Below are 26,680 nucleotides of genomic sequence, written 5' to 3'. Positions count from 1 at the left end.
ATGACCATTTTTTCACATTTACTACTGACGACATTTCTATGGTCACATGATCAAATTTAAGACACTTGGCAACTGACTCGTATTTATGACGGTCGTAGTGTTCCCGGGGGTCACGTGGTCTCCTTCTGACGAGCGTAATCAATGGGGAAGCCAGATTCACTTAACAACCAGGTTACTAACTTAACAATTGCAATGATTTGTTTAACAACAGTGGCAAGAGAGGTCGTAGAATGAGGCAAAACCCACTGTCTCACTTACCAATAGAAACCTGGTAACAGTTAGTTACCAGGTTACTAACTTAACAATTGCAGTGATTCGTTTAACAACAGTGGCAAGAGAGGTCGTAAAATGAGGCAAACCCACTGTCTCACTTACCAACGGAAATTTGGGTCTGACTTGTGGTTGCAACTCAAGGATACCTGTAGTTGTGACATCACCAATAGACTCATACTCACTGCTGTGTGAGAGCACGAGATTCTACGTGTTTTTGTAGGAAAGCTCTTAAGATAAATTTATTGTCTTATTAAAATAATGCTTATTTTCTCCGTGCTTCCTACTGCATTTTTCCCCAGATGCAATATTTCTTAGTCGTGTGAAAATATGTTTCTTTATGACTGGAAAGACAGAAAGACAATAAACAGGAGGCAACTTCTCTCTTTGAAAAGAACTCTTTAAAAAGAACGCTTTTTAAATTTAGCTTGTATGCTGTTCTCCGTCCTCTGTCCAAAATAACTACTTATCCTGCTTTGGAAAAAAGCAAAATGAAAATGTCCAATTCTCTCAAAAAAGCCATTTCCTTCAGCAACAAGGACAAATTCCTGTGTCTGCAGCGCAGATTGTTTTTGCTACTATTTGCAAAAGAAAATATGGCCTCAGACATGATGATTTTGCAAAAGATTGAAGCAGAAGAAATAATGAGTTTTCCTAGATGTGACTGGTTCTGCCTCATTTTCATTTACAATATCCTTCAAAGTTTTGTTTTAATTTGCTGAAGGTCGGCAGATGGCATGGTTTGGTCTCCTCAGGACACCTGCCTGCCTTAAATCTAAATGAGATTACAACCTTCCTAAAGGTCAGTGACTTTGAGGTCAAGAATGTCCAAAACTTGAATTCCAAGCAATGTTCAAAATATCTATGAAATTTCATCTACTGAAGCAAAGGGCATGTTTTGACCCTTCACTGCGGGCTATTTGGAGTATTCTGGTGGACTCCAAGTAGCATCCAGAAAGAAACCAGGAGACTGTGAGTTCTAGTCCTGCCTTAGGCATGAACACCATCTGGGTGACTTTGGGCCAATTACCAGGAGATGTGAGTTCTAGTTCTCCCTTATCTATGACAGCCAGCTTGGTGAAATTGGACCAATCACCAGGAGTCAGTGAGTTCTAGTCCTGCTTTAGGCATGAAAGTCAGTTAGTGACTTTGGGAAAATCACCAGGTGACAGTGAATTCTAGTCCCACTTTAGGCATGAAAACCAGCTGGGTGGCTAGGCCAGCCAACATCTCAACTGGGTTGAGGGGGAAAGTAGGAAGAGGAATGAATATGAGTTATGTTCACCATCTTGAATATACAAAACTAGCTGGATACCCATGCTTCACTACAAAACTGTTTGATCGGACTTGATACTTACAGCTTGAAAATTAATGTAGAATGTGTAACTCCTTAGCATCAGAGCGTATTAATATAAGGCAACTGGCAGTTGGAACAGAGTTCTTTTTAGGTGGGGAGGAGGAGTAGAATGTCTAAACTCCCAGCCCGCAGGCCGGATGAGTCACGTATTGGCCACACCCACGCCCAATCTAGCAAAAGTGTAGCATCAGAGTGTGTTAATACTGTATAAGGCAAAGCAGTTGCAACAGAGTTTCTTTCAGGTGGGGAGTAGAACGTCTAACTCCTTAGCATCGACACATGTTAATATAATACTGTTTAAGAAATAGTAATGATCTGATGGTCATTTTGAAAAATCCTTTCTTAGCGAGTACCTAGAAGCCAAGAGGAACATACGTGCCAAATTTCAAGTTTGTAGGCTTTACGATTCTGGAGATTTCATGGTGAGTGAGTAATATTTGGCATATATATATCAATATATATATGCTGGTTTTGTTGTATTCGGGTCTTTTCCCGTGTAAGGTTGAGATTGTCTTTGCAACGTTTCGGCAGGATCGCACCTGCCATCTTCAAGCGCTTGAAGATGGCAGGTGAGATCCTGCCGAAACGTTGCAAAGACAATCTCAACCTTACACGGGAAAAGACCCGAATACAACAAAACCAGCATACCTACACCCGTGAAAATCTACGAAAACCAATATATATATATATACACACACACACACATACATACATACATACATACATACATACATATGATAATAATATTATTAATAATAATAAATTTAAAAAAATTATAGAGGCAGGATATAAATAAGTCTTCTAAATCAGAGGTCTTCAAACTTGGCAACTTCAAGACTTGTGGACTTCAACTCTGCTGGCTGGAGAATTCTGGGAATTGAAGTCCACAAGCCTTAAAAGTTGCCAAGTTTGGGGAGCCCTGTTCTAAATGATAACCATTCCACAAGTGATTGCCCCCAACCTGGAGATGCTTCTCCATTCCCAAGAACGCTAGCCACGCCGACTTCCCACCGAACAAGATCGGGACAGGCTAAGAAGACGCGTTGGGCAGACATACCTGTTGCATGCCTTGCACCGTTTGCTGCAGAAACTGGAGTTGTTGGTCTTTGGTCAAGCTCTCCTCGGTGCGAAAGAGCTGGCCCTTCTCTTGCTTGAGAAGTTCCACCTCGTTCCGGTAGGCATCCAGTTGCCATCGGAGACTGTCGTTCTCTTCCTTCAGGGCATAAGCTTGAACAGCTAAGGCTGAGAGAAGGAACAGGGTCGGTCATTAAGACAGAAGAACGAGAATTGACTGATGTTATGCTGGGAGAAAGAAAGAGGCAGGAACCCACACTGCATTTCAGACATTAAAACATTAGAGAGGGTCCAGAGCAGGGGTGAAATCCAGCAGGTTTTGACAGGTTCTGGAGAACCGGTAGCGGAAATTTTGAGAAGTTCGGAGAACCGGCAAATTCCACCTCCGGCTGACCCCTTAGTGGGGGTGGGAATGGAGATTTTGCAGTATCCTTCCCCTGCCACCTCCACCAAGCCACACCACGCCCACCAAGCCACCCCCATAGAACGGGTAGTAAAAAAAATGAATTTCACCACTGGTCCAGAGGTATTTTACAAGAAGAGTACTCAACTCCTCTGCTTGTAATAAAATTCCTTCTACCATCAGGCTTGTAATTTTAGGCCTGGATAATCTTGAACTATGCCGTCTACATTCCGAGTTTAGTGCACAAGATAATCTGCCATGACATCCTACCTGTTAATGGCTACTTTTACTTCAACTGCAATAACACGAGGGCCATCAACGGATACAAACTAAATATCATCCGTTCTAATCTTGATTGCAGGAAAAACGATTTCAGCAATAGAGTAGAAAATGTGTGAAACTCTCTACCCTGATCCTGTTGTTAGTTCCTCTACTCCCCCCCTACCTTTGACCTTAAGCTGTCTACTGTGGACCTTATGTGTTTCTTAAGAGGTCCCTAAAGGGGCCGTGCATAAGCGCACCAGCGTGCCTACTGTCCCTGTCCTACTGTCCCCATTGATATGTACCCTTTTTATGTGTTTATGGCTATGTTTCGATTATTTATATCCGTTTGTTTCTGCCATTTTTTCATGTGTTTTCATACTTGTTTCCTTGTACTTGTTGACAAATAAATAAGTAAATAAGTAAATAAATAAAGTTACAGCTGCTCCTGTCAAAGAAATGAAATCGATGCTCTCTTGAGTTGGCTCGTTGATTCTGTCTTCTTCTGCAGGATTATAGCAGTCTACGAATTAACCAGGGATCGTCCAAGACCAACCAACCATTAGATAGAAACCCTTCCGTCTTCGGTGCTCTCTGAGTTTGGTTGTTTTCCTGTAGACGTTTCATTACCCAAACTGGGTAACATCATCAGTGCTAGTAGAGAATCCTAGCTAGCGCTGATAATGTTATCTAGTTTGGTGATGAAACGTCTGCAAGAAAATAACTAAGCTCAGAGAATGCCCAAGACCCAACAGTCCTCCTTCTGCTCTTCCTCCACTTTCTCTTCCTTGTCCTCCGCCTCCTCCTCTGCTCCTCAACCTTCCCCCCTTTGAATACTGATGATGCTACCTAGTTTGGTCCTGAAACATCTGCAAGAAAACAACGAAGCCCATAGAGCACCAAGGACCCCACAGTCCTCCTCCTCCTCCTCTTCCTCTACTTCCTCTTCCTTCTGGTCTCATCACGCAGCCATTTTGGTCCACGGTGACTACACCAAATTTTGGTCTACAATCTGCTTCCACGGTCTTACTTTGGCTCGATAGTCTCCTTGAAAAACATGCATGACCTTGGCAGTAAAATCTTTGCAGGAGGAAAAAAAACCCTAAATATTTCAGATCACAGATTCAGTTCTTTTATGCCCTAAAACGCGAGTCCTGTTTTTAAAAGCACCTTGGCCTTCAAAGAGATGGCTCCTTTTATCGGTTTTTAAAGTCTGAAGACCGGAGTCTCCGTGCACAAATGTTTCCGAGTCGCCAGCTAATTTCTCTTTTTGTTCGTCGGATTCGGCTGCGGGAGCTGAAAGTTTATCGCAAATGTTTATTTGAAAGCATTTATCTTATTTCTGAAATAAAAAGGATGGTAACAGTCCCCCGGGGATGGGGGAGGCTTCAACTATCTTGTCTTCTTAGCAACCAAACACTGAAGGACTTTTCTTTTGGGGGGAGGAGAAAAACTTTCAACTTACCAGCTGCCGATAGCTGTGGATTTCCCTGGGAATTTTTTTCATTCAAACCTTAAACCTGATTTAATTTTTCGAGAAAGAGTTCAGCTCACCTGCTGTGAGCAATTACTGAAGGTTTGGCCTGCACACAATGAGCTACAAAGATTATTCAAGAAGCTTATCGTGTTTCTTTCTTAAAAAAAACACAAGCAAACCCAATTTCTCTTCCCAATGTGATTTGAAATGTTGCCTCTGTCTTTTAATACAGCTAGTCCTCGACCTACGTCCATAATGGAGCCTAAAAACTTTCCTTTGTGAGCAAGGTAGTTGCTAAGTGAGTTTTGCCCCATTTTACGACCGTGGTTGTTAAGTGACTCACTGCAGTTGTTCAGTTAGGAACATGGTCATTAAACGAATCGGGTTCCCCTTTTGACTTTGCATGTCAAACTGCCGCACAAGGGGATTATGCAACCCCGGGGCCCTGCAATCGTCATAAATATGAGTCAGTTGCCAATGGCTGGAGTTTTGATCATATAACCCTGGGGATGATGCAATGGTCGTAAGTGTGAAAAATGGTCGTCAGTCACCTTTTTCAGGGCTTTTGAAACTTCGAACGCTCACTAAACAAACTGTTGTAAGTCAAGAACTGTGTGTAAATGGCAATAGGTAAAGGTGAAGCTAAAGGCTCCCCTTGCATATAAGTGCTAGTCGTTCCCGACTCTAGGGGGCGGTGTTCATCTCTTTGCTTTCCAAAGACGTCTCCGTGGTCATGTGGCCGGCATGACTCAACGCTGAAGGCGCATGGAACGCTGTTCCCTTCCCACCAAAGGTGGTCCCTATTTTTCTACTTGCATTTTTACGTGTTTTCGAACTGCTAGGTTGGCAGAAGCTGGGACAAGTAACGGGAGCTCACTCCGTTACGTGGGGCTAGGGATTTGAACCGCCAAACTTTCTGATCGACAAGCTCAGCATCTTAGCCACTGAGCCACCTTCAAATGGCAATATTTTGGAAGAAAGGTATGTGGTTTTCTCTCTCTCACATAGGACCTCTTCATCTGCCTTCAAAGGATCCTGCGTGCTTCTCCCCAGGTTGAGAAATAAAATTAAATTAGGAGGCCACGACTGTGTGATTAAAATCCCACCTCCTTTTTTAAATAGGAGGCGTACACAAAAAAATACAATTGCTAAGCAAAGTTTTGTTAAATAAGTGACACCTGATTTTACGATCTGTTTTGCCATAGTTGTTAAGCGAAGTACTGCCATTGTTCAGTGAATCACATGGTCACAAAATGAATCACATGGTCAGTAAGTGAATCCAGTTTCCCTTTGCTTAATGGCAAACAGCTGGCAAAGCCTCAAAAAGTGATCACATTGACCCTAAGATGCTGCAATCATTGTATAGACTGTATAAATAACACAAAAATATGACTTCATTTGGTTGTTGTTTACCGCCTAATTTTTGGCCTGGTATTATAAAGATCCTCTCACCAGCAGTCAACACCCACATAAGTATGGATTAACACCAGTATTAATACCTAACTAACAATCAAACAATTAAGAATATTCCAATCAAGGAATTACCAACACAGACAAACAACACTAAACAACCTAGTTAAAGAACCACAAGAAGATTCCCACCAAGGCACCATATATAAAATAACGGTAAATCATATCCCTTCTAGAAATGATGATGTTACCTAGTTGGGTAATAAAACGTCTGCAAGAAAACAGAATAACAGCGCTGGAAGGGACCTTGGAGATCTTCTAGGCCAGCCCCCTGCTCAGGGAGGAAACCTATACCATTTCAGATAAAGGGTTGTCCGATCTCTTCTTAAAAACCTCCAGGGATGGAGAGCCCACAACTTCTGGAGGCAAACTGTTCCTCTGGTTAATTGTTCTTACTATCAGGAAAGTTCTCTTTAGTTCTAGGTTGCTTCTCTTCTTAATTAGTTCCCATCCATTGCTTCTTGACTTGTCTTCGGATGCTTTAGAGAATAGGTCGACCCCCTATTCTTTGGGGCAGCCCAGAGGTGGCATTCAGCAGGTTCTGACCAGTTCTGGAGACCCGGTAGCGGAAATTTTGAGTAGTTTTGTAGAACAGGCAAATACCACCTCTGGCTGGCCCCGCCCCCATCTATTCTCTGCCTCCTGAGTCCCAGCTGATCGGGAGGGAATGGGGATTTTGCAGTATCCTTCGCCTGCCATGCCCACCAAGTTACGCCCCACAGAACTGGTAGTAAAAAAAATTGAATCCCACCACTGGGGCAGCCCCACAAATATTGGAAGACTGCTATCATTCACCCCTAGTCCTTCTCTTCATTAAACTAGACATACCCACTTCCTCCAACCATTTTTCATATATTTAAGTCTCCCGTCCCCTCTTTGTTGCTGTTCTCTGCACTCTTTCTAGAGTCTCAACATCATTTATTACATTGTGATGACCAAAACTGAATGCCGTATTCCAAGTGTGGCCTTAACAAGGCCTTATAAAGTGGTATTAACACTTCATGTGATCTTGATTCTATCCCTCTGTTGATGCAGCCTAGAACCGTGTTGGCTTTTTTGGCAGCTGTTGCATACGGCTGGCTCCTATTTAATTGACTTTCCACTAGGACTCCAAAATCCATCTCATAGTTACAACAGTTGAGCCAAACAACCTAGCCCTTGACTCAACCTTGAGCCTCAATGCTCAAAAGCTCAACCCTGATCTATCAATGTTCTCTTCTATTGAAATTTCGAAATGCTTCTGACTTTCTGGTCCTCTGTAATCTATTCTACAGATTTATTCTGTGGTTCTCTGAAATCCAGCCATTTTAATGGTACATTGGCACGATCGATATTAAGACATTCCTAGATCCAATCTACTTATAGTATCTTTTATTCCCAAAAACATTGCCCATCTGGATCCAAGACCGAAAGCCAAAGCTGAGATACGAAGAATTCGCCAATGAAGGTTAGTCTCTCTTTCCAAGTTTCATGGAAATGAAAAAGGCGGAACAGAATAAAAACATATAAAATGCAAAGGCCTGGGAACGTCATGTTGGCACCACAGAAGCATTACCGCATTAAGTAGCATTGAAAGACACTTAAGTCATTTCCGAAGGAAGCTGCGTTAGATTCCTTTTCAATTTAAAATGGCAGTTTTATTATTGTGACTGATAGCAGGTGTTTGTGGAAAAATCGATTAGTATGCAGAGATGAAAATTACATTGAGGAAATGAATTGCACCCTCTGCAGTGTAGGCTGAAGTTTGTGCTAGCAAAAAGGCGAGAGACTATAAAACAGCACTATTTAAATAAATTATTTCGGCGTAAATATAGATAGGGATGAAAAATGTGCTATCTTCCAGCATGTTGGGAACACGGCTATAACTTACAGACAAAACCTTCCATTTGCTTCCTCGATGGGGCTACCACCAGGACGGTTTTTAGCCTGGCAAATATTTCGCAAAGTTTAATCTGGGATCATAATAAAACCCCATTCTCTACAAAGGAGCCGTTAATCGAATGCATAATCGCAACCGATTCTTTGTGCATTTGTAATCAAAGGCACATTATTTATTCCACTGCTCATGTTATAATTGTCATATGGAATATTATGGAATATTTAAAGGCTGTTGGAAGGAATTAAAATGATTTGATTTCCATTTTCCCTTTAGAATTAAAAAAGTGGAATGTCTGAATATTTACTTTCTACGTGTCTTCCTCAATCTGGAGCTTTCTGTTTGTGAGTGGGCTGCAATCTCCATCAAGCATTTAATCAGGGTCACAGAAAACCTGCGTTAGAATTGGCAGAGAGTGGTAAGTTCTCCCCAACATACAAATATAAATAAATACATACAAAATTTGTTGGAGGTGCAAGAAAGAGGTTGGGACATACAAACAGATGTGGTGGGATTGTGATAGTGCACAAAAGATATGGACGTGGTGTCTAGAGAAATTAGAGCACTTTTGAATGTAAATTTAGACATGTCACCGAGAATTCTTATAATCTGAATATCACCACTTACAAAAACTTACCTCATCTCTTCAGTCTTCAACAATATATCAAGAGGTTTTGATCAGTGGAATAAGGAAAATCTTTCCTTTTCCCTTTCCTTTCCTTTCTTCCTTACCTTTCCTTTCCCTCTTCCTTTTCCTTCCCTCTTTCTTTCCTTTCCTTTCTTTCCTTTCCCCACTCTTCCTTTTCTTTCCCTCTTCCTTCCCTTCCCTCTTTCCTTTTCTTTCCCTCTTCCTTCCCTTTCTTTCCTTTCCTTTCTCTCCTCCTTTCCTTTCCCTCTTCCTTTTCTTTCCCTCTTCCTTCCCTTCCCTTCTGTTTCCTTTCTTCCTTTCCTTTCCATCCCCTCCCCTCCTCTCCATTTCTTTCCTCAACATAAAACATTTTAGAAACCCATTATTCTAACTACAATAAAGCAGGTACCCTGTTTATTTTTATTTTTTTATAAAAGTCAGTATTTGAATAGGGGCAGTAGCTAGGCAGAACATTAGGTGGGTTTAAAAAAAAATCCTTTTGTTTCTTTTGTCTGGTTTGTACAATTTCCCGCTTACCTCCTGAAAAAATTGCTTTGTGAAACAAACTGGACTTCTGTCTTCAGAATAAATGATCTAGCACTCGTTTCACTACTGAACGGATCTCGGCTTTAAGGAGGCCCTGATAAAAAGCTAAATGATGGAAAGCTGGCTGCCTTTATGTCTCTAAATATCAGTTATCCTTGCCAGAGAGTAGGAGAGAGTGACAAGAATTTACCACTCCATTGAGATGTGAGTTTGGAAGCTGGAACATCGTCCCGGGGGAATTGAGGCAGAGATCGAAGAGCCGAGAATAAAACAGTTTTAAATTCACACCGCAATCTTCATCTCTTAACAGGCCGCAAAGAATATGCAATGTAAATTGTCTCACACTGAGGAGGCCTGGTTTAAGTGGCAGGTGTCACTCACTCGCCCCTAATCTAAGAGTAACGCTGAGCCAGACAATGAATTCAGAGGCCTTTAAGGTCATTTCAATGAGAAGGTGGATGACTGTATAAAAAAAACCAACTTAGGAAAGCAGTTATGAATAAGACAATGTCATTTATTACGCAGGTATTAATTAGGCAGATATTCAAATTATTTTTAAAATAGTTCTTCTCCTTCGCTTGCTTTTTTGGGGGTAGGATTTGAATTCAATTGTGAGGAGTTTGGAAGCGATCTGTCAACATCAAATGGAAGAATAATGTGATTTGGTTGATGCACGATGGAGATCAATACAGGATTTTCCATCTCGAAAACCAAAACTGATTGGTGTAAACTCTAAAACACCAAGAAACCACACATTGTACAGCTGTGTTGATTTTTCACACATCTACAACTATGGAGACACCTGTATACAATCAGGACAGGACAGGAGAGAAGTAAGGCCAAGCTCTTTTGGTGGGGAATGGCCGAGAGGTCACAAATGAGACTGTGATTCTCTGGAACAAAATATGACATCTGTAGTTCAAGAATGACCCCTCAGGAAATTTCAAAGCACCTGGAGATGATCATATTGCAACCATACCAGAAGGAGATGTTAGATGGTTAGAGCGTCCTTAGATATCAAATTCTGACATCTATCCCATTGCAATTCTATGGTTATGGTGATTGCATTGTGGTTTTATCTTGGTTTAATATATTGTCTCCTATGTTGTATTGTGTACATATCATATCCCTCTATCCATCATCTATCTATCTATCTATCTATCTATCTATCTATCTATCTATCTATCTATCTATCTATCTATCTATCTATTCATTTACCCATCTCTCTATCCATCTACCCATCCATCCCTCTCTCTTTCTCTCCCCCATCTATCCATTATCATCTATCTATCTGTCTGTCTGTCTGTCATCTGTCTGTCTGTCTATCTATCTATCTATCTATCTATCTATCTATCTATCTATCTATCTATCTATCTATTATCATCTGTCCATCCATCCATCCATCCATCATCTATCTATCTATCTATCTATCTATCTATCTATCTATCTATCTATCTATCTATCTATCTATCTATCTATCTATCTATCTATCTATTATCACCTGTCTGTCTGTCTATCTGTCCATCCATCCATTACCTACCTACCTACCTACCTACCTACCTACCTACCTACCTACCTACCTACCTACCTACCTACCGTTTAATACAATACAATAGTAGAGTTGGAAAGGACCTTGGAGGTCTTCTAGTCCAACCCCCTGCCTAGGCAGGAAACCCTATATCGTTTCAAACAAATCGCTATCCAATATCTTCTTAAAGACTTCCAGTGTTGGGGAATTCACAACTTCTGGAGGCAAGCTGTTCCACTGATTAATTGTTCTAACTGTCAGGAAATTTCTCCTCAGTTCTAAGTTGCTTCTCTCCTTGATTAGTTTCCACCCATTGCTTCTTGTTCTACCCTCAAGTGCCTTGGAGAATAGTTTGACTCCCTCTTCTTTGTGGCAACCCCTGAGATATTGGAACACTGCTATCATGTCTCCCCTAGTCCTTCTTTCTATTAAACTAGACATACCCAGTTCCTGCAACTGTTCTTCATATGTTTTAGCCTCCAGTCCTCTTTGTTGCTCTTCTCTGCACTCTCTCCAGAGTCTCCACATCTTTTCTACATTGTGGCGACCAGAACTGAATGCAGTAATAGTTCGTTTGAACTAGATTTGTATATCTGTGATTGCATAATCTCTGTGGATGCCATATGCTAAATAAATAAACACATCTAACACTTGAAACTTTGGATACTTTGCTTCATCCAGCAGAGCCCTGCCTGGGTCACTGAAATACTCATGATAAAGAGATCATCCGGATTAATCTTTACTTCATGATTTCCCTCCATTCATTCGCCTGTCCAAGAACCGATTCAACGATTACCTTGAACAATAGCAAACCAATATTTGCTATTGTCAGGTTTGAATTAGGCTAAAGATTAAGACTTAGCAAAAAGAAGGGCTATCGGGAGGTGAAAAAGAAGGAAACAGAATCCAAAATAGATAAATATTTGACTACAGAGATGCCACAAATAGCAATTTAACAAAGGACACAGTGCCATAATGCCGGGCAACATGGTGCCACAAGAAGCAATTAGTCTACATCTCACAGATAAGTACGGTGTCATATAATGTCCAACAATGGAACATCCAATTCAGATAGAAATGTTATATGGAAGTATGGTCATGCAAAGAAAAAGCTTTAAAAATTCATTAATGCATTCTGAAGTGTCTGGACAAATTGTAAAGCTCAACCCATTACATCCAATCTGTTTGTTCACGAACAGCTAATTCTATTGTCATACACAGCTTTGAGGCCAAACCCATCACGTATGAAATTAATCACTTTCTGATCTCCTAAGTCTCCATGACAACTGTAATAGCAAGTGGGAAGCACTTGTAGGAGATGTCCAGGCTGAGCCTGAGTGGGGGTGGGGCGTGGGGGTGTCAAACAAGTCATCGGTCTTGAGTACCTTCACACCTGGAAGAAATCTAAGCCCAGCCCACCTTGAATTATTTACCGCCAATTTGCTTTAGCCGTTAGTAGTTCAGATTCTTGTAGAGAGCATGAACTTGAAATAAACCTTCATATCCATTCTAACTTGCCTGGACTTCCTGATTTTCCTGCACTTGGCAGCATTTCAGAAGGCAGGGGAAAGAGCCGCAGACTAGCCAATGGTTAGATAAGAGGCAGATGAGTCCACATGATCCCTTTCTGACAAGCAAAGTCAGTGGGGGATGTTGTGGCCTGCCAGTGGCCTGCAGAGCTGGCAGCAGAGTCGGACAGTGAGGAGGTTGGGGAGGAAGATGGGCCAGTCCTGGAGTTTGGGGAAGGCTCTGACGAGGGCTCTGTGTCAGAGGGAGAGAGGGGGCCAGGGCCATCTGGGAGTTATGTGCTGCCTCCGGAGTCTGAGATCAGTGAGGCAGAAGAACAGCGGGAGCCTGTTCCCACTGTGCGCATGCACAGAGCTTCCAGAAGGCAAGAACAATTAAGATAAAAAGGGTGACTTAGGAGTAAGGCTTGGAGATGATTGGCCCCTCCCATAAGACATAAAAGAGGAGCAAAATGGATGTGAGCCATTGCAGGAAGCAATTTTGTTCATTCTGTTCGGTTCAAATTCTGAGAAACTCTGTTTGTGCTCTGTTTGGCCTTGCAAAACGATTTTGCAATTAGGTCTTTGGCAGTGTTTTACGGGAGATAAAGGTGGATGCATATCAGTCTTACCCTGAAAGACTGTGGCAGACTTCTGTAGGACTCTTCACAGACTGTTCATGAATCATTACAGGCTGTGAATGACTATAATTCACAGCTGTTTAAATAAAAGAGGGTTTGGGGGACTAAGCATGTGATTTATGCTTTATCAGAAATTCTAAGTCAGAACAGGGGAAACCAGATTCACTTAACAACCGGGTTGCTGACTTAATAACTGCAAAGATTCCCTTAACAACATCCTTTTCCTCTTTTACTGACCATCCATAATTGCATAAACGTGAATTGCATCTCCCTGTGACTTTTGTCTCTAAAAAAATTAAAATTAAAAAAATGCAAGAGTTGCCCTCACGGAAAAAGGACTCTGAATCCTCTATTTCCTTTTGTTGTCTTTTTCTTTTTCTGTACCTCCTTCGGCTTAAAATTCCATCTGAGAGGCAGATGTTGCCAAAGATAATTCTTTTTTTTTTTAAAAAAGAGCCTTAATTCCGTTTTCCCTAAAATACAACTTCTCCAGTGGCTTGATTGCTTTCTTGAAGTTACACTTGGAGAGCCCTAGACGTTCGGCGAGATAAAAACCGCTCGACAAGATATTTTGCAAAGTATGGAAACAGTCGTCCTAATTAATATCATCTTCAGCGATGAGCTAAATGACAGAGGGGAGATAAAGAGAGAGACACGCGCAAAGAGTCCAGAAGATTTCACACACTTCAAGTGTGATTTTTTAAAAAAATTTCCTTTAAAAGGTTAATTCATCAGTGGGCGATGTTTTATTCTCATCCAGAAATTGCGCAAAAATTTTCTTCAACTCCTCAAGTGCCATTAATCAAATGTAAAGTGCCTTCTCGCACTTCAGTGGAAAAATGGAGCTGTTTGGGGCCAACTCATGAGGTGATTAATAATGAAGGAAGAGAGGGGGAAAAATGCCTACAGTGTATTTTGTTTAAATTATTATGTTTCTGTTGTCTTCAACCCATGAATCAGCAGCGATGAGGGGAGTCTTCTTAAGGAGATTGGATTGAAAAAATAAAATAAAGTCTTATCTCCCCCATCAGAATGGGACTGAAAAATTACCACCGGTTTTTCTCCAGGCTAGGATATATTTTAGATTTGTATTTCTTCAACCTTGCCAACTTGAAGATGGGTGGACTTCAACTCCCAGAATTCCCCAGACAACTTTACGGGTTGAAGAAGTCCACTTGTTTAAAGTTGCCCGAGGTTGAGAGATATTGCTTTAGAGAGAAACCTTGTGAATTTAAACTTTTTGTTTTTCTCCGACTGGCATTTCCTCCAGTTATAAACTGCTCAACTGCTCTTAAGAATCATATCTCGGTTTCAAGAAAATGGTCCCCGTGATGAAATTGGGAATTGGAGATGTTAACTCTTTGGGGGAAAAAACCATAAATGATCCTTGGGCAACCGATGGTCTTTGGTTGACAGCCTTAATATTTTATTCATGATTTCTTTTGGATACGGTAGGGTTTTTTTTAACCTAACAATTTATTCTTGGCCCATTGTTTATGAAATCGTGCTTTTCAGTAGCATAGAGAAAGCTTGTACAGATAGTCCTGGAATTATGACCACAATTGAATGTTTATGTTGCTAAGTGAAACACCTACTACTTTTTTTCGGCCACGGTTGTTAAACGAATCGTTGCATTTGTTACGTTCGTAACACAGTTGTTAAGTGAATCTGGATACCCCTCTGACTTTGCTTGTCAGGAGGTCGCAAATGGGGATCACGCAGCGATGGTCATAAATATGAGTCAGTTGCCCAAGTGTCTGAATTTTGATCACATGGCCATGGGAATGCTACAATGGTCGCAAATGTGAAAAACGGTCATTAGTCACTTTTTTCAGTGTCGTAACTTTGAAAGGTCACTAAATGAACTGTTGTAAGTCTGAGTACTACCTGTAAGTTCCTTTAGTGACAGTTCAAAGTTACGACATTGAGAAAAGATGGCTGATGACCTTTTTACACACTTACGACCATTGTAGTGTTCCCATGGCCACGCGATGAAAATTCAGACGCTTGGGCAACTGACTCGTATTTATGACCATCGCAGGTCACGTGATCCCTGTTTGCGACCCCCTCTGACAAGCAAAATCAAAGGAGAATCCAGATTCACTTAACAACCGTGTTACTTACTTAACCAATGCAATGATTTGTTTAACAACCATGGCCAATGAAAGGTCATAAAATGGGACAAACTCACTTAACAAATGTTTCACTTAGCAACATAAATTTCAGGCTCAATTGTGGTCGTAACTCCAGGATTACTTGGACAAGCTTTCTCTATGCTACTAAAAAGCAGTATCTCACAAAACTGGTCCAAGAACCAACTTCTGGTCCCAGTGACCGACCCAGATTGGATTCTGCAACGTTCTCCTGCGACACGTAGATTCATCTTTATTACTGGAGATTATGTTGCTAATGTTAGATGTGTTTACACCACATTCACTGATGACAGCAAGGTCAGTTTGGATCCATAAATAAATATGCATCTAGAAGCGTGATTGATTTCTTTGGGGATGTTGAAAGGCTGGGAACATAAATGAAGGGTGTGGGATGCTAAAATATCCTGAATTTTGGGGCGTAATATTTTGTTGTTATTATTATTATGTTCATGAGTGAGTCATAGAAAAAAAATTGAAAAAAAGGAAATACGTGAAAGAAAGAAGAATGACCGTAGGGTTATTGTAGAAATTGCGTATGAAAAAAAAATCATTAAAAGATCCTTCAACTTAAAAAATTGAAAAATAGATGTAAGGAAAGATGACGTGGAAACTGCTTGGAACCAAGCAAGAGAGAAAAATGTGGGATTATGCTAAGAGGAAGAATGAAAAAGGATGTGTGATGGGATGATAGAAAGACAAATCGGCCATCAACAGGCACATAGAGAAAAGCAGCATCTACACACTATTCACTCTGTTCTATTCTATTCCATTCCATTCTATTCCATTCCATTCTATTCCATTCCATTGTTTCTAATTCTATTATATTCCGTTCCATTCCATTACTTTCTATTCTATTCTATTCTATTCTATTCTATTCTATTCTATTCCTATTCCTATTCCTATTCTATTTTTATTCTATTCTAATTCTATTCTATTTCTATTCCTATTCTTATTCTATTCTAATTCCATTCCTCTTCTATTCTATTCCTCTTCTATTGCTATTTCTATTCTATTCTATTCTATTCTATTCTATTCTATTCTATCTATTCATTTCTACTTCTATTCTATTCTATTCTATTCTATCTATTCATTTCTACTTCTATTCTATTCTATTCTATTCTATTCTATTCCTTTACATTCCATCCCTTTCCATTCCATTCTATTCTATTGAGACAATCAAAAAGCCAAAAAGGAAACAAAAAGACCTCCCCACCAGCAATTAACAACCATATGATTCAGTTAGACCCCTGAAAGCATACAAAATCTTTATTAAGCTTTTGTTTCAAATATTGGAAATAACAGCCTCTCTTTATTCCTCTCTTTCGCCATGAAACAGGGAGAGAACCGTGTTAAAAGCGTAACACTTGTTTCAAAATCAGGCCTTGAAATTCGGCGTGGCTCTTGCGCGCTTTCAAATACCATGTGGGAAATATCACAAGCTCACACCTTCTCCCTCCTTGAGTTAAGGCTAAACATGCCACCAAAACTAAACGTTGTTTTCAATACATTCTCAGGCCAAACAAGCAAGGAATTTTAATTGGAAATCGGAGATGTGAGGCCGTTTCCTCTGGAGACATTTCTGCAGTTCTACAACCATAAGGCAAAGGTGAGCTTGAGGACTCGCCATGATAGATATTAAAAAAGGAGAACAGATATTTTAAAATATATCCAGGTTAACGGACTGGGTCCAGGGGAGGGCTTCAAAAATTGCAGCAACAGGTTTGCGGCCCTGTTGGTGTAGGTGGCCTAGTTGGCCTCCTACACCATGGTGGGGAGGGGGGCGTTTTTCACCCTCCCCAGGCTCCGGAGGCTTTCTTCGAGCCTCCGGGAGGATGAAGACTGCTTTCCCCGGTTCTGGAGGCCCTCCGGAGACCGGAAAAGACCCATTTCCGGATTTGCAGAACTTCCGGTAGGCCCATTTCTCCCCCCTTTCCCCGAGCCTCCGTGCGGGCCTTGCACTTGGCATGACGAACGGGCCATGTGGAGACTCCTAGGAAGGGCTGGGCAGGGCGGGCGTGGCCAGCCAGGGGTGGTATTTCGGGGGTTTTCCGAACCATGCAGAATCCTAGCTAAGAGGATCGCCCGAACCCGTGCAAATCCCAGCAGCCCACCCCTGATTGTGTCTATCAGAACGTGCCTTTTCTTATATTCTGCTTTCTGACGTTATTGATAAAGTATTCAGACCAGAGGTGGGTTCCTACCGGTTTGGACCGCTTCAGCCAAGTAGGTAGTAACTTGTCTGGACATGTGTCTGAACCGGTTCTATCAGCGGTAACATAAGCGCCACCATCTTGTTCTTTGCTTCTGCACATGTGCACATAACGCGCATCAAGCGCCCGCTTGCCCAGAGTGCATCACTGAGTGAATCAGCATTCAAAGAAGCTAGAACGCACCCAATTCAGACAGCGTAGCATCTTCATTGCTGCTTCTCCAAAATACATGATTTTATTTTGTGACCATTGGCAGGTGAGGTAAATCCACGCTACCCTCTCCATTCTCCAAGAAAATAAGAAAAATTATTATTATTATCATCATAAAGGAAGGCAAACAGATCTTCCTTCTGGAATGCTGTTCTGCAAAAGCAAAACCACTCTACCGTTGTTTTTCAATATTTTTAAGGAGCTGTTTTAATTCTGGGGCTTGACTATAAATTTTGCTCAAACCCGAAACCTCCCCCTCCCAAACATATTTTAGCATCTTGTCAAAATGAGAGACTAAGAGTGCCGATAAAAATGACACTAAAATAAATGTAAATTTAGATTGCTGTCACAAGTGGCTGCTTGCTTTTTTCTGAAGATGTTAGGTTGCTATAGAGTTTTCCATAGCAACCTTGCATCTTATTATATAAATAATCCCTTTGGTGTCCTTAAAGCCTGCTAAGAACAGGATTAAATCTATTCTCCTATGTAATGATCCTGCATTAAAACTTATCAAGATGAAAAACCAGAAAACATAATAAACCGTAATCTAGATAATGGCATTTCTGGCAGTTCAAAGCCATTGTGGCACCACAGGAACTGCAAAACAGTCTGCCGTTAGCCCGTTATTTGTGCAAAAAAACCAACAACCCTTCATTAAATATGTCCTCTCGAAAGTTCTGTTTCTTTCTTTCATTTCTTTTCAAAAAGATCCAAGAATCCAGGAGTAATGTTGACAAAACTTTCAGGGCTGTGACAAATTGAATGGATTTTGGCCTTTGATATGCTGACGAGAGGAGACGATGAAAACAGCTTTATGGCTTGGGTGGATTATGCATCATATAATATCAAGAATGCTTTGCTCTGGGCTCCACCTCTTAATTTTAATTATGTTTGTGCTGTTGTTGGCTGCGTCTCCTTTGGTTCAAGGCTATTCAGGATGATTCAGAGGATTCGCTTCTAAAGAAAAGCCAGATCCCGCCTTCAGATGGAATTAGAATAGAATAGAGCTGGAGGGGACCTTGGAGGTCTTCTAGTCCAACTCCCTACTTGAGCAGGAGACCCGATACCCGCGATGGCAAACCTATGGCGTGCGTGCCACAGGTGGCGTGCAGAGCTCTCTCTGCGGGCATTCAAGCCGTTGCCCTAGCTCAGTTCTGCTGCGCCTGCACACACGCCTCCAGCTGGCCAGCTGATTTTCGGGTCTTTGGCGCGAATGTGCATGGGGGAAGCTCACAGGGGGGTTGCGTGTGCAACCTGAAGAACCTTCTTGGAAGAGAAGCAAAACGTCTTCAAAGAAAACCAAGAAACTTCCATTGGTTGATTGCTCTCACTGTTAGGAAGTTTCTCCTTAATTCCAGGTTGCTTCTCTCCTTGATTAGTTTCCATCCTTTGCTTCTTGTCCTGCTTTCAGTTACTTTGGAGAATAGCTTGACTCCCTCTTCTTTCTGACAGCCCTCAAATACTGGAAGACTGCTATCATGTCCCCCCTAGTCCTTCTTTTCTCTAGACTGGACATACCCAAACCCTGCACCCATCCTTGTGTGTTTTAGTCTCTAGGGCTTTAATCACCTTAATTGCTCTTCTCTGAACTTTTTCCAAAGTCTCGACGTATTTGTATAATGTGATAACCAAAACTCGATGCAGTATTCTAGGTGTGGCCTTATTAAGGATTTAGACAGCAGTACCAGAACTTCCCGTGAATTTGATTCTATGCCTCTGTTTATATGGATTTGCTCAGTCTACGGAAGAAATGGACCATTGTGAAAATCTGCAACAACATTTGTGCCTGGAACTGTAGGTTTTGCACATCCCTGTGGCTAAGCTCCATCTGCTACCATCCATCACTGTGGACCCAACTTGGCACGAGAGGAATAGCTCAGTGACATCTGGAAGGCTGCAGATTGGCTACACTCAGAACAGAAAGTTTGAAAGGACACTTTCTCCTGCATAGCCCGGTCACATCATTTCGTCACGAAGCATGGGTTATCCAGCTCGTAATAAATAAAACAAATAAAATACGATGAAAACTTAGGCAATGGTGATCAGGTCAGTTTTGGCAGTTGGGATGTAGGTGCAACCCCCCCCCCCCATTCCAATCCAAACCTGAGAATCCATCCCAGAATATGAAGGAAAAGTACAAAGAACTTTCAGAAGTCAAGCGAAGTGCAAGGAATAGAGAGACCAGGGGAAAATATTAAAAATGGATGTAACGGAGATGAGGATGTTGTTGTAAATGCTAGTTCTTTGTGCGATAACTCCGTGGCCTCTTGTGATTCCTCTTGCCTCAGGCCTATGCTGAGATGCTCCCTCCTGAGGGGGAAAAAAACCCTCGAAAAAGCCCTCCACAACCATTTGTATACACAATGCCCGCACACTGCACGCTAAAAGTGAGTTTAGCTCCATGCGCTTCGATGTTCCATACCATTCTTGGTCATCGGGCTTGGGATTTCGTGGGATTAGAAGGCAAATAATGAAGGAGAGAAGCAACCTAGAACTAAGGAGAAATTTCCTAACAGTGAGAACAATTAATCAGGGGAACGACTTGCCACCAGAAGTTGTGAGTGCTCCAACATTGGAGGTTTTTAAAAAGAGACTGGACAATGGTTTATTGGAATCATGATGAGTCTCCTGCCTGAGCAGAGGGTTGGACTAGAAGACCTCCAAGGTTCCTTCCAACTCTGTTAGTCTGTTATATCTTAAAATGGCATTGTGTTTAATCTACTCCGCACTGCGTGGTTCTATTTTTAAGCCTGGCTGCTTTTTTTTAAATGACTGCTTGTATCTCTTTATGGTTTTATTGCAATACTGCAGAATCTCTTTGTGTGACATGGCCACAGCACCCAAATTTTGATCTCCTGATTGTGGGGGATGCTGTGTCAATCATGAGAATGAGAATGGTTCAGAAGTCACTTTTTTCAGTGCTGTTGTAACTTGGAGGGGTCCTTGGTGCTCTCTGAGCTTGGTGGTTTTCTTGCAGACGTTTCATTACCCAACTAGGTAACATCATCTGTGGTAGAAAAGTGTGGGGATTGGGAGAAGGAGGAGGAGAAGGAGGACCTCACTGTTTTTTTCCTCCTCCTCTTCTTCTTCTTCCTCTTCTTCTGCTTCTTCCTCCTCTTTTTTCTCCTCCTCCTCCTTCTTCTTCTTCTTCCTCCTCCTCCCTGTAAACCCATCTCCCTTCTAGCACTGATGATGTTACCTAGTTGGGTCATGAAAAGTCTGCAAGAAAATCACGAAGCTCAGAGAGCACCAAGGACCCCACATTCTTCTTCATCTCTCCCTCCTCCTCCTCCTCTTCCCTGTAAACCCATCTCCCTTCTAGCACTGATGATGTTACCTAGTTGGGTCATGAAAAGTCTGCAAGAAAATCACGAAGCTCAGAGAGCACCAAGGACCCCACATTCTTCTTCATCTCTCCCTCCTCCTCCTCCTCTTCCCTGTAAACCCAACTCCCTTCTAGCACTGATGATGTTACCTAGTTGGATAATGAAATACGGCAAGCAAGGAAGCTCAGAAAGCACCAAGGTCATTCTCCTCCTCCTCCTCCTCCTCCTCCTCCTCCTCCTCCTCCTCCTCCTCCTCCTCCTCCTCCTCCTCCTCCTCCTCCTCTCACAAACCACACTCCCTACTAGCATAGATGATGTTATCTAGTTGGGTAATGAAATATTTGCAAGAAAACAAGCAAACTCAGGGAGCACAGCAAGGACATTAGAGTACAATGATTAGATGAATAGCATCCCCTAATATAAATTATTATTCCCAAAGCTATTTCGCTAATGAAATGTCTGCAAGAAAACCACCAAGCTCAGAAAGCACCAAGGACCCCACAGTCCACCTCCTCCTCCCTGCAATCCCAACTCCTTTCTAACACTGATGACGTTACCTAGTTAGGTCGTGAAACGTCCGCAAGCAAACCACCAAGCTCAGCGAGCCTCAAGGACCCTTCCCGTTGACCCCGAGCTACCCATATTCCCCTTCGTTGCAACTTTGAATGGTCACTAAACAGACGGTTGTAAGTTGAGGAATACCACCCTGCGCTTCCTGCCAAAGCCTTTTGCATGCTGCCGTTGTAAATGGAGAACTTCTATGGCTGCATTAAGCACTGTAACAGTACCACAATACTTTCATTACATGGGAAATTACAGATCTACCCTAAGGGGGTGAAAATCTGTCCAGCCAGCACCGTGCAAACAGCTGCACTTGGATAATTCTTGAAATTACACTTCATCGTCCTTCATTTTAGGACTTGGTGCTAGTAGGCAGGGAAATAAGAACTCACAAGATAGTATTTGAACCAACGTTTAATGGAGGGGATGATGGTGAGGCTGCTTTGTTTTTAAAAGCGTTCTGAATATATTTCCCTACTTAGAAATTTCATTTTCCTATTTTTATTTATTCTATCTAACTGTATCTCAGCTAGCGGCCATTTCTGAGGTTTTATTCCCCCCCCCCCCCCAATTCAGGTCTCTCCATCGACAGAGGCTGTCACAATCCCCCGATTCACCTTTGGTGCCCTGATTCTTGGCCAGAAATTGTTCCAAAAATAATTTGTCTGCCTATTCCGGGGGCCAAAAAAAGAAAAGAAAAAAGGACGATATATTTTTCTCCTCTTTTTCCTAATCTTTTCGATCCTTTCGCTCGTCTGCTGTCCCCGCCCTCCGTTTCCAAGCTAGAGCAGTTGCTGTGAATGTCAGATAACCTATTCCATGAACTTTCTTCTATAAGGCCCATTTTTCCTCCCTTTTATAAACCAGATTAGCTCAAGTAAACCAAACCGCTCCAGGAAAGAAAACGTACACACACCTTTTCAGCCACGAAGCAATCAAAACACTCCGCACTGTGTTCTATTTCTGAAGCAAAACAAATTAGGGGTGACTTATTTTGTCTGAAATAAAAACATATATGTGCGCTCACACACACAACTCTCTTGCTAGTTTGGTAATGAAATGTCTGCAAGAAAACCACCAAGCTCAGAGAGCACCAAGGACCTCAATGCCTCCTCCTCCTCTCCACAAACATCACTCCCTTCTAGCACTGATGATGTTATCTGGTTGGGTAATGAAATGTCTGGAAGAAAACAGCCCAGCACAGAGAGCACCAAGGAGCCCACAGTCCTCCCCCTTCTCCTCCTCTCCACAAACACCATTCTCTTTAAGAAACCTAAAACTGAGGAGAAATTTCCTGACAATTAAAACAATTAATGCCTCCAGAAGCTGTGAAAGCTCCAACACTGGAAGTTTTTAAAAAGATGTTGGATAACCCTTTGTCTAAAGCGGTGTAAGGTTTCCTGCCTAAGCAAGGGGTTGGACTAGAAGACCTCCAAAGTCCCTTCCAACTCTATTATTCTATTCTATTCTATTCTATTCTATTCTATTCTATTCTATTCTATTCTTCTAGCCTCGATGATGTTGCCTACTTTGGTAATGAAATGTCTGCAAGAAATCCACCAAGCTCAGAAAGTACCAGGGAACCCACAGTCCTCCTCCTCCTCCTCCTCCTCCTCTTTTCCACAAACCCCACTCCCTTCTAGCCCTGATGGTGTTACCTAGTTGGGTAATGAAACGTCTGCAAGAAAAGCCACCAAGCTCAGAGAGCACCAAGGACCCCAAAGGTTCTTTCTCCCACATCTTGTATTTGTGAGAAGAGAGAGAAACTTTTACCAGGACAGGGGGGGCATCCAGGAGAAGGTGTCCGAAAAGTCAAGATGACATCCAGAACTTTGCAACTAAAGTCCTTACTTATGGCATGTGAAGTGTTTTTTACATGCAACACGCGTAAAAAAGATCTTGCAGGCTTTTGAATGCACCTCAAAGGCATCTTAATTCTTCTGATGGTCCCTCTGAGATGAAGCTGCATTAATTCTTGCTGATGCACCCTCCACATGTTTAGGATCGCTTAAGGAACCACCAATTCCTTAAGTGACATGTTATAGAATCAGAAGACCAGTCATTTTTCTGTATAGTGCACAGTAAATTCAAAATTTCTCCAAAATAGAATAGAACAGAACAGAACAAAATGGAATACAATAGAATAAACAGTTGGAAGGGACCTTGGAGGTCTTCTAGTCCAACCTCCTCCTTAGGCAGGAAACCCTATACCATTTTAGGCAAATGCTTGTCCAATCTCTTCTTCAAAACGTCCAGGGTTGGGGCATTCACAACATCTAGAGGCAAGTTATTCCTCACTGTTAAGAAATTCCTTCTTAGTTCTATGTTGCTTCTCTCCTTGATTAGTTTCCACCCATTGCTTCTTCTCTTGCCCTCAGGTGCTCTGGAGAATAGCTTGACTCCCTCTTCTTTGTGGAAACCCCTGAGATACTGGAAGACTGCTATCATGTCTCCCCTAGTCCTTCTTTTCATTAATTAAGAGTAGCCTCTAAACTGCCAGTGAAATCAGTTGAGTATAGCAAGAGTTAACTGAGTGGACAATGATATCCAACCAGTTGCTCACGAAGGAACTCTAGATGTCTACGTTCTCTCAAATGGAAAAGAAAATTCTTGCTGCAACCATTTGCGGCACGAAAATTGTTCACAGAGGCATTGGCTGGATTTATGAAGTACAGCTAACCTGTCACTTGTTTATGGCATTCCCTGTGGAGATTCTTCTAGGCACAATATTTAGGAATATTGGAGACAGGAATGTCTTGGGTTTAGCTTTAGAGACTAGAAGGTTTCTGGGCGAATGAGAAGTTCCACTTTTCTCCGAGTTTATAAAGCTCTTTATTTGTTTACTGCAGTTTTCCAGCTTGAAAGGGCCCTGTTGAATGCACAGTTAGAGAGGAAGAGGAGGAGGAGGAGGAGGAGGAAGGAAGGAAGGAAGGAAGGAAGGAAGGAGGAAGGAAGAAGGAGGAGGAGGAGAAGAGGAAGAAGAAGAGGAGGAGGAAGGAAGGAGAAGGAAGAAGGAGAAGGTGAAGAAGAGGAAGAGGAGGAAGGAAGGAAGAAGGAAAAGAAGAAGAGGAGGAGGGGAGAAGGAGAAGAAGAGGAGGAAGGAAGAAGAGGAGGAGGAGGAGGAGAAATAGGGAGGAAAAAGAGGGAGAAGGAGAAGAAGGGGAAGAAAAGAAAAAGAAGAAGAGGAGCAGCAGGAAGAGGAAGTGGGGGGTGGGCTGGACTAGAAGACCTCCAAGGTCCCTCCCAACCCTATGATTCTACCTTCCATGAGGGCACATTTGCTCTGACCAGAGAGCCAGAAATATCCCAGCACCGAGGGAAATAAAACAGGAAAATCCTTGCCAGTCCCATGCCGAAAAAGTGAAAAACCATTATTGACCTGTTCCCTTGCAAGAAATAAGCTGTGCAAACAAACAGAAGAAGAGAGGAAGGATTACACCTGGAGTACTTCCACATCAAATAGTTGTCCTCTGATCAATAGGCTGCCCGGGGTCCTTTTTCTGGATTGTTCTTTTTATTACCTACAACCATAAACCTGTACGGAGCTTTCTCCCCCCCCCCCCCCACAGATGGCATTTTCTCCACGCAGAATCCTTTTTTATCGGCTTTTTTCACCGAGACGCATCAAGTTGTATATCTGCAAGATCAAATCTGCGAAAATTAAATCCGTCTCCACCACAGGAATTATAATCGGTGAGAGGGAATCTCTTCCTCTTAAAAATATGGATTTTGCGGCACAATTCTCTGCCATAAAACCATGGAAGTTAACCGTCCCACTTGACCGGATTTCTCAGGGTTCAAGGACGGAAGTACAGGTAATCCTCGACTTACGACTATTCATTTAGTGTCCTTTTAAAGTAACGACACTGAAACAAGGGACTTATGGCTGTTTTTCATGCCAGCCTCCCCAATTCATGTGATCAAAATTCAGAGGCTCGGCAACTGACTTGCATTTATGACCGTCGTAGTGTCCCAAGGTCACGTGATCCCCTTTTGCGACCTTCTGACAAGCCAAGTCAACGGGGAAACTGGATCCACTTAACGACCGTGTCGCTAACTTAACAATGGCAGGGATTCCCTTAACAACCATGGCAAGTAAAGTCATAAAGTGGAGCAAAACTCACTTCGCGAATGTCTCGCTTAGCAACCGAAATGTTGGGGCTCAATTGTGGTCGTAATTCGAGGATTCCCTGTGTGTTCTAGAAATAAAGAGGGAAGGAATTGCAATTTTATCTGAATCCACCCCAAAATTGGGACGCTCGGCAACTGACTTGCATTTATGACCGTTGCAGTGTCCCAGGGCCACGTGATCCCCATTTGCGACCCTCTGACAAGCAAAGTCAATGGGGAAGCTGGATCCACTTAACAACCTTGTTAGTAGCTTATCAACTGCAGTGATTCACTTAATGACGGTGGCAAGAAAGATCTTAAAATGGCGCAAAGCTCACTGAACAAATGTCCCGCTTAGCAACAGAAATGTTGGGCTCAATTGGGGGTCGCAGGTCGAGGTCTACCTGTGTTAAACTAGCACACACACACACCCTTCCAGGTGTACCCACAAAAAGGAAAGTCAAAAGTAAATTCAAGATGGAAGCCATAGTTGTTGATTGCAGGGACCATCTGGCCTCTTTTGAGCCCCGGGAAAAGGAATGGGGGGTCCTATAGGAAGTCAGCACCCACCCCTCTCTTAGAAAAATGAGACATTTTAGGAAATATTAAAAGGGAGGCAGAAATTCACCCCACCCCAATGAGGAGGGAAAAGAAGAAAGGGCAAAGAAGAGAAAATAAGGGTGGGGGATTGAGAGTAGGAGAGAGGGTAAGAAAGGGGAGAAGGGAGGAGGAAAGGGGAAAGAGAAGGGAAGAAGAAAGGAGGAAGGAGAGGAGGGAAGAAGAAGGCAGAGAAGGGAGGCTGAGTAGATGGAAGGAGTAAAGTTGTTGCAAAATAAGATGGAGGCACAGGGTGGCAAGAAAGTGACCCAAACTGTACTATATATGTGTGTAAAAATGAGCATAGAGACTAATGATGAACAGACAAATATTAAATAGCAATTATAAGAATGTATATCTATGAATGAATTTGAAAGGGAAAAATAAAAAAACTTTTTTAAAAAAGAAAGAAATTCAGCCCCCCCCCCCTCGTCAATGGACCTTTAAGGCCTGAGCCAGTCTATTCTACATAACAAA

General features: G+C 42.2%; 3 protein-coding genes across 6 annotated transcripts in view; 1 reads left to right on the top strand and 2 right to left on the bottom strand.

Moving 5' to 3' along the window:
- EPSTI1 (epithelial stromal interaction 1) overlaps window positions 1–26,680 on the bottom strand; it is a 577,346-nt gene that overhangs the window by 124,031 nt on the left and 426,635 nt on the right. The gene's annotated exons all lie outside the window — the stretch shown is intronic.
- LACC1 (laccase domain containing 1) overlaps window positions 1–26,680 on the top strand; it is a 384,759-nt gene that overhangs the window by 8,413 nt on the left and 349,666 nt on the right. The window lies entirely within an intron of this gene.
- Window positions 1–26,680, bottom strand: part of ENOX1 (ecto-NOX disulfide-thiol exchanger 1) — a 367,889-nt gene that overhangs the window by 34,075 nt on the left and 307,134 nt on the right. For all 4 annotated transcript variants that reach the window (XM_081947904.1, XM_081947907.1, XM_081947905.1 and 1 more), the window contains one exon: window positions 2,685–2,869. In XM_081947904.1, coding sequence (XP_081804030.1) covers window positions 2,685–2,869 — 185 coding nt within the window. The remainder of the gene's footprint in view (window positions 1–2,684; window positions 2,870–26,680) is intronic.

This window comes from Natrix helvetica (assembly GCF_964273705.1).
Source record: "Natrix helvetica genome assembly, chromosome: 3".
Lineage (NCBI taxonomy): Eukaryota > Metazoa > Chordata > Lepidosauria > Squamata > Natricidae > Natrix > Natrix helvetica.
This window is presented reverse-complemented; position numbering and strand designations above follow the sequence as displayed.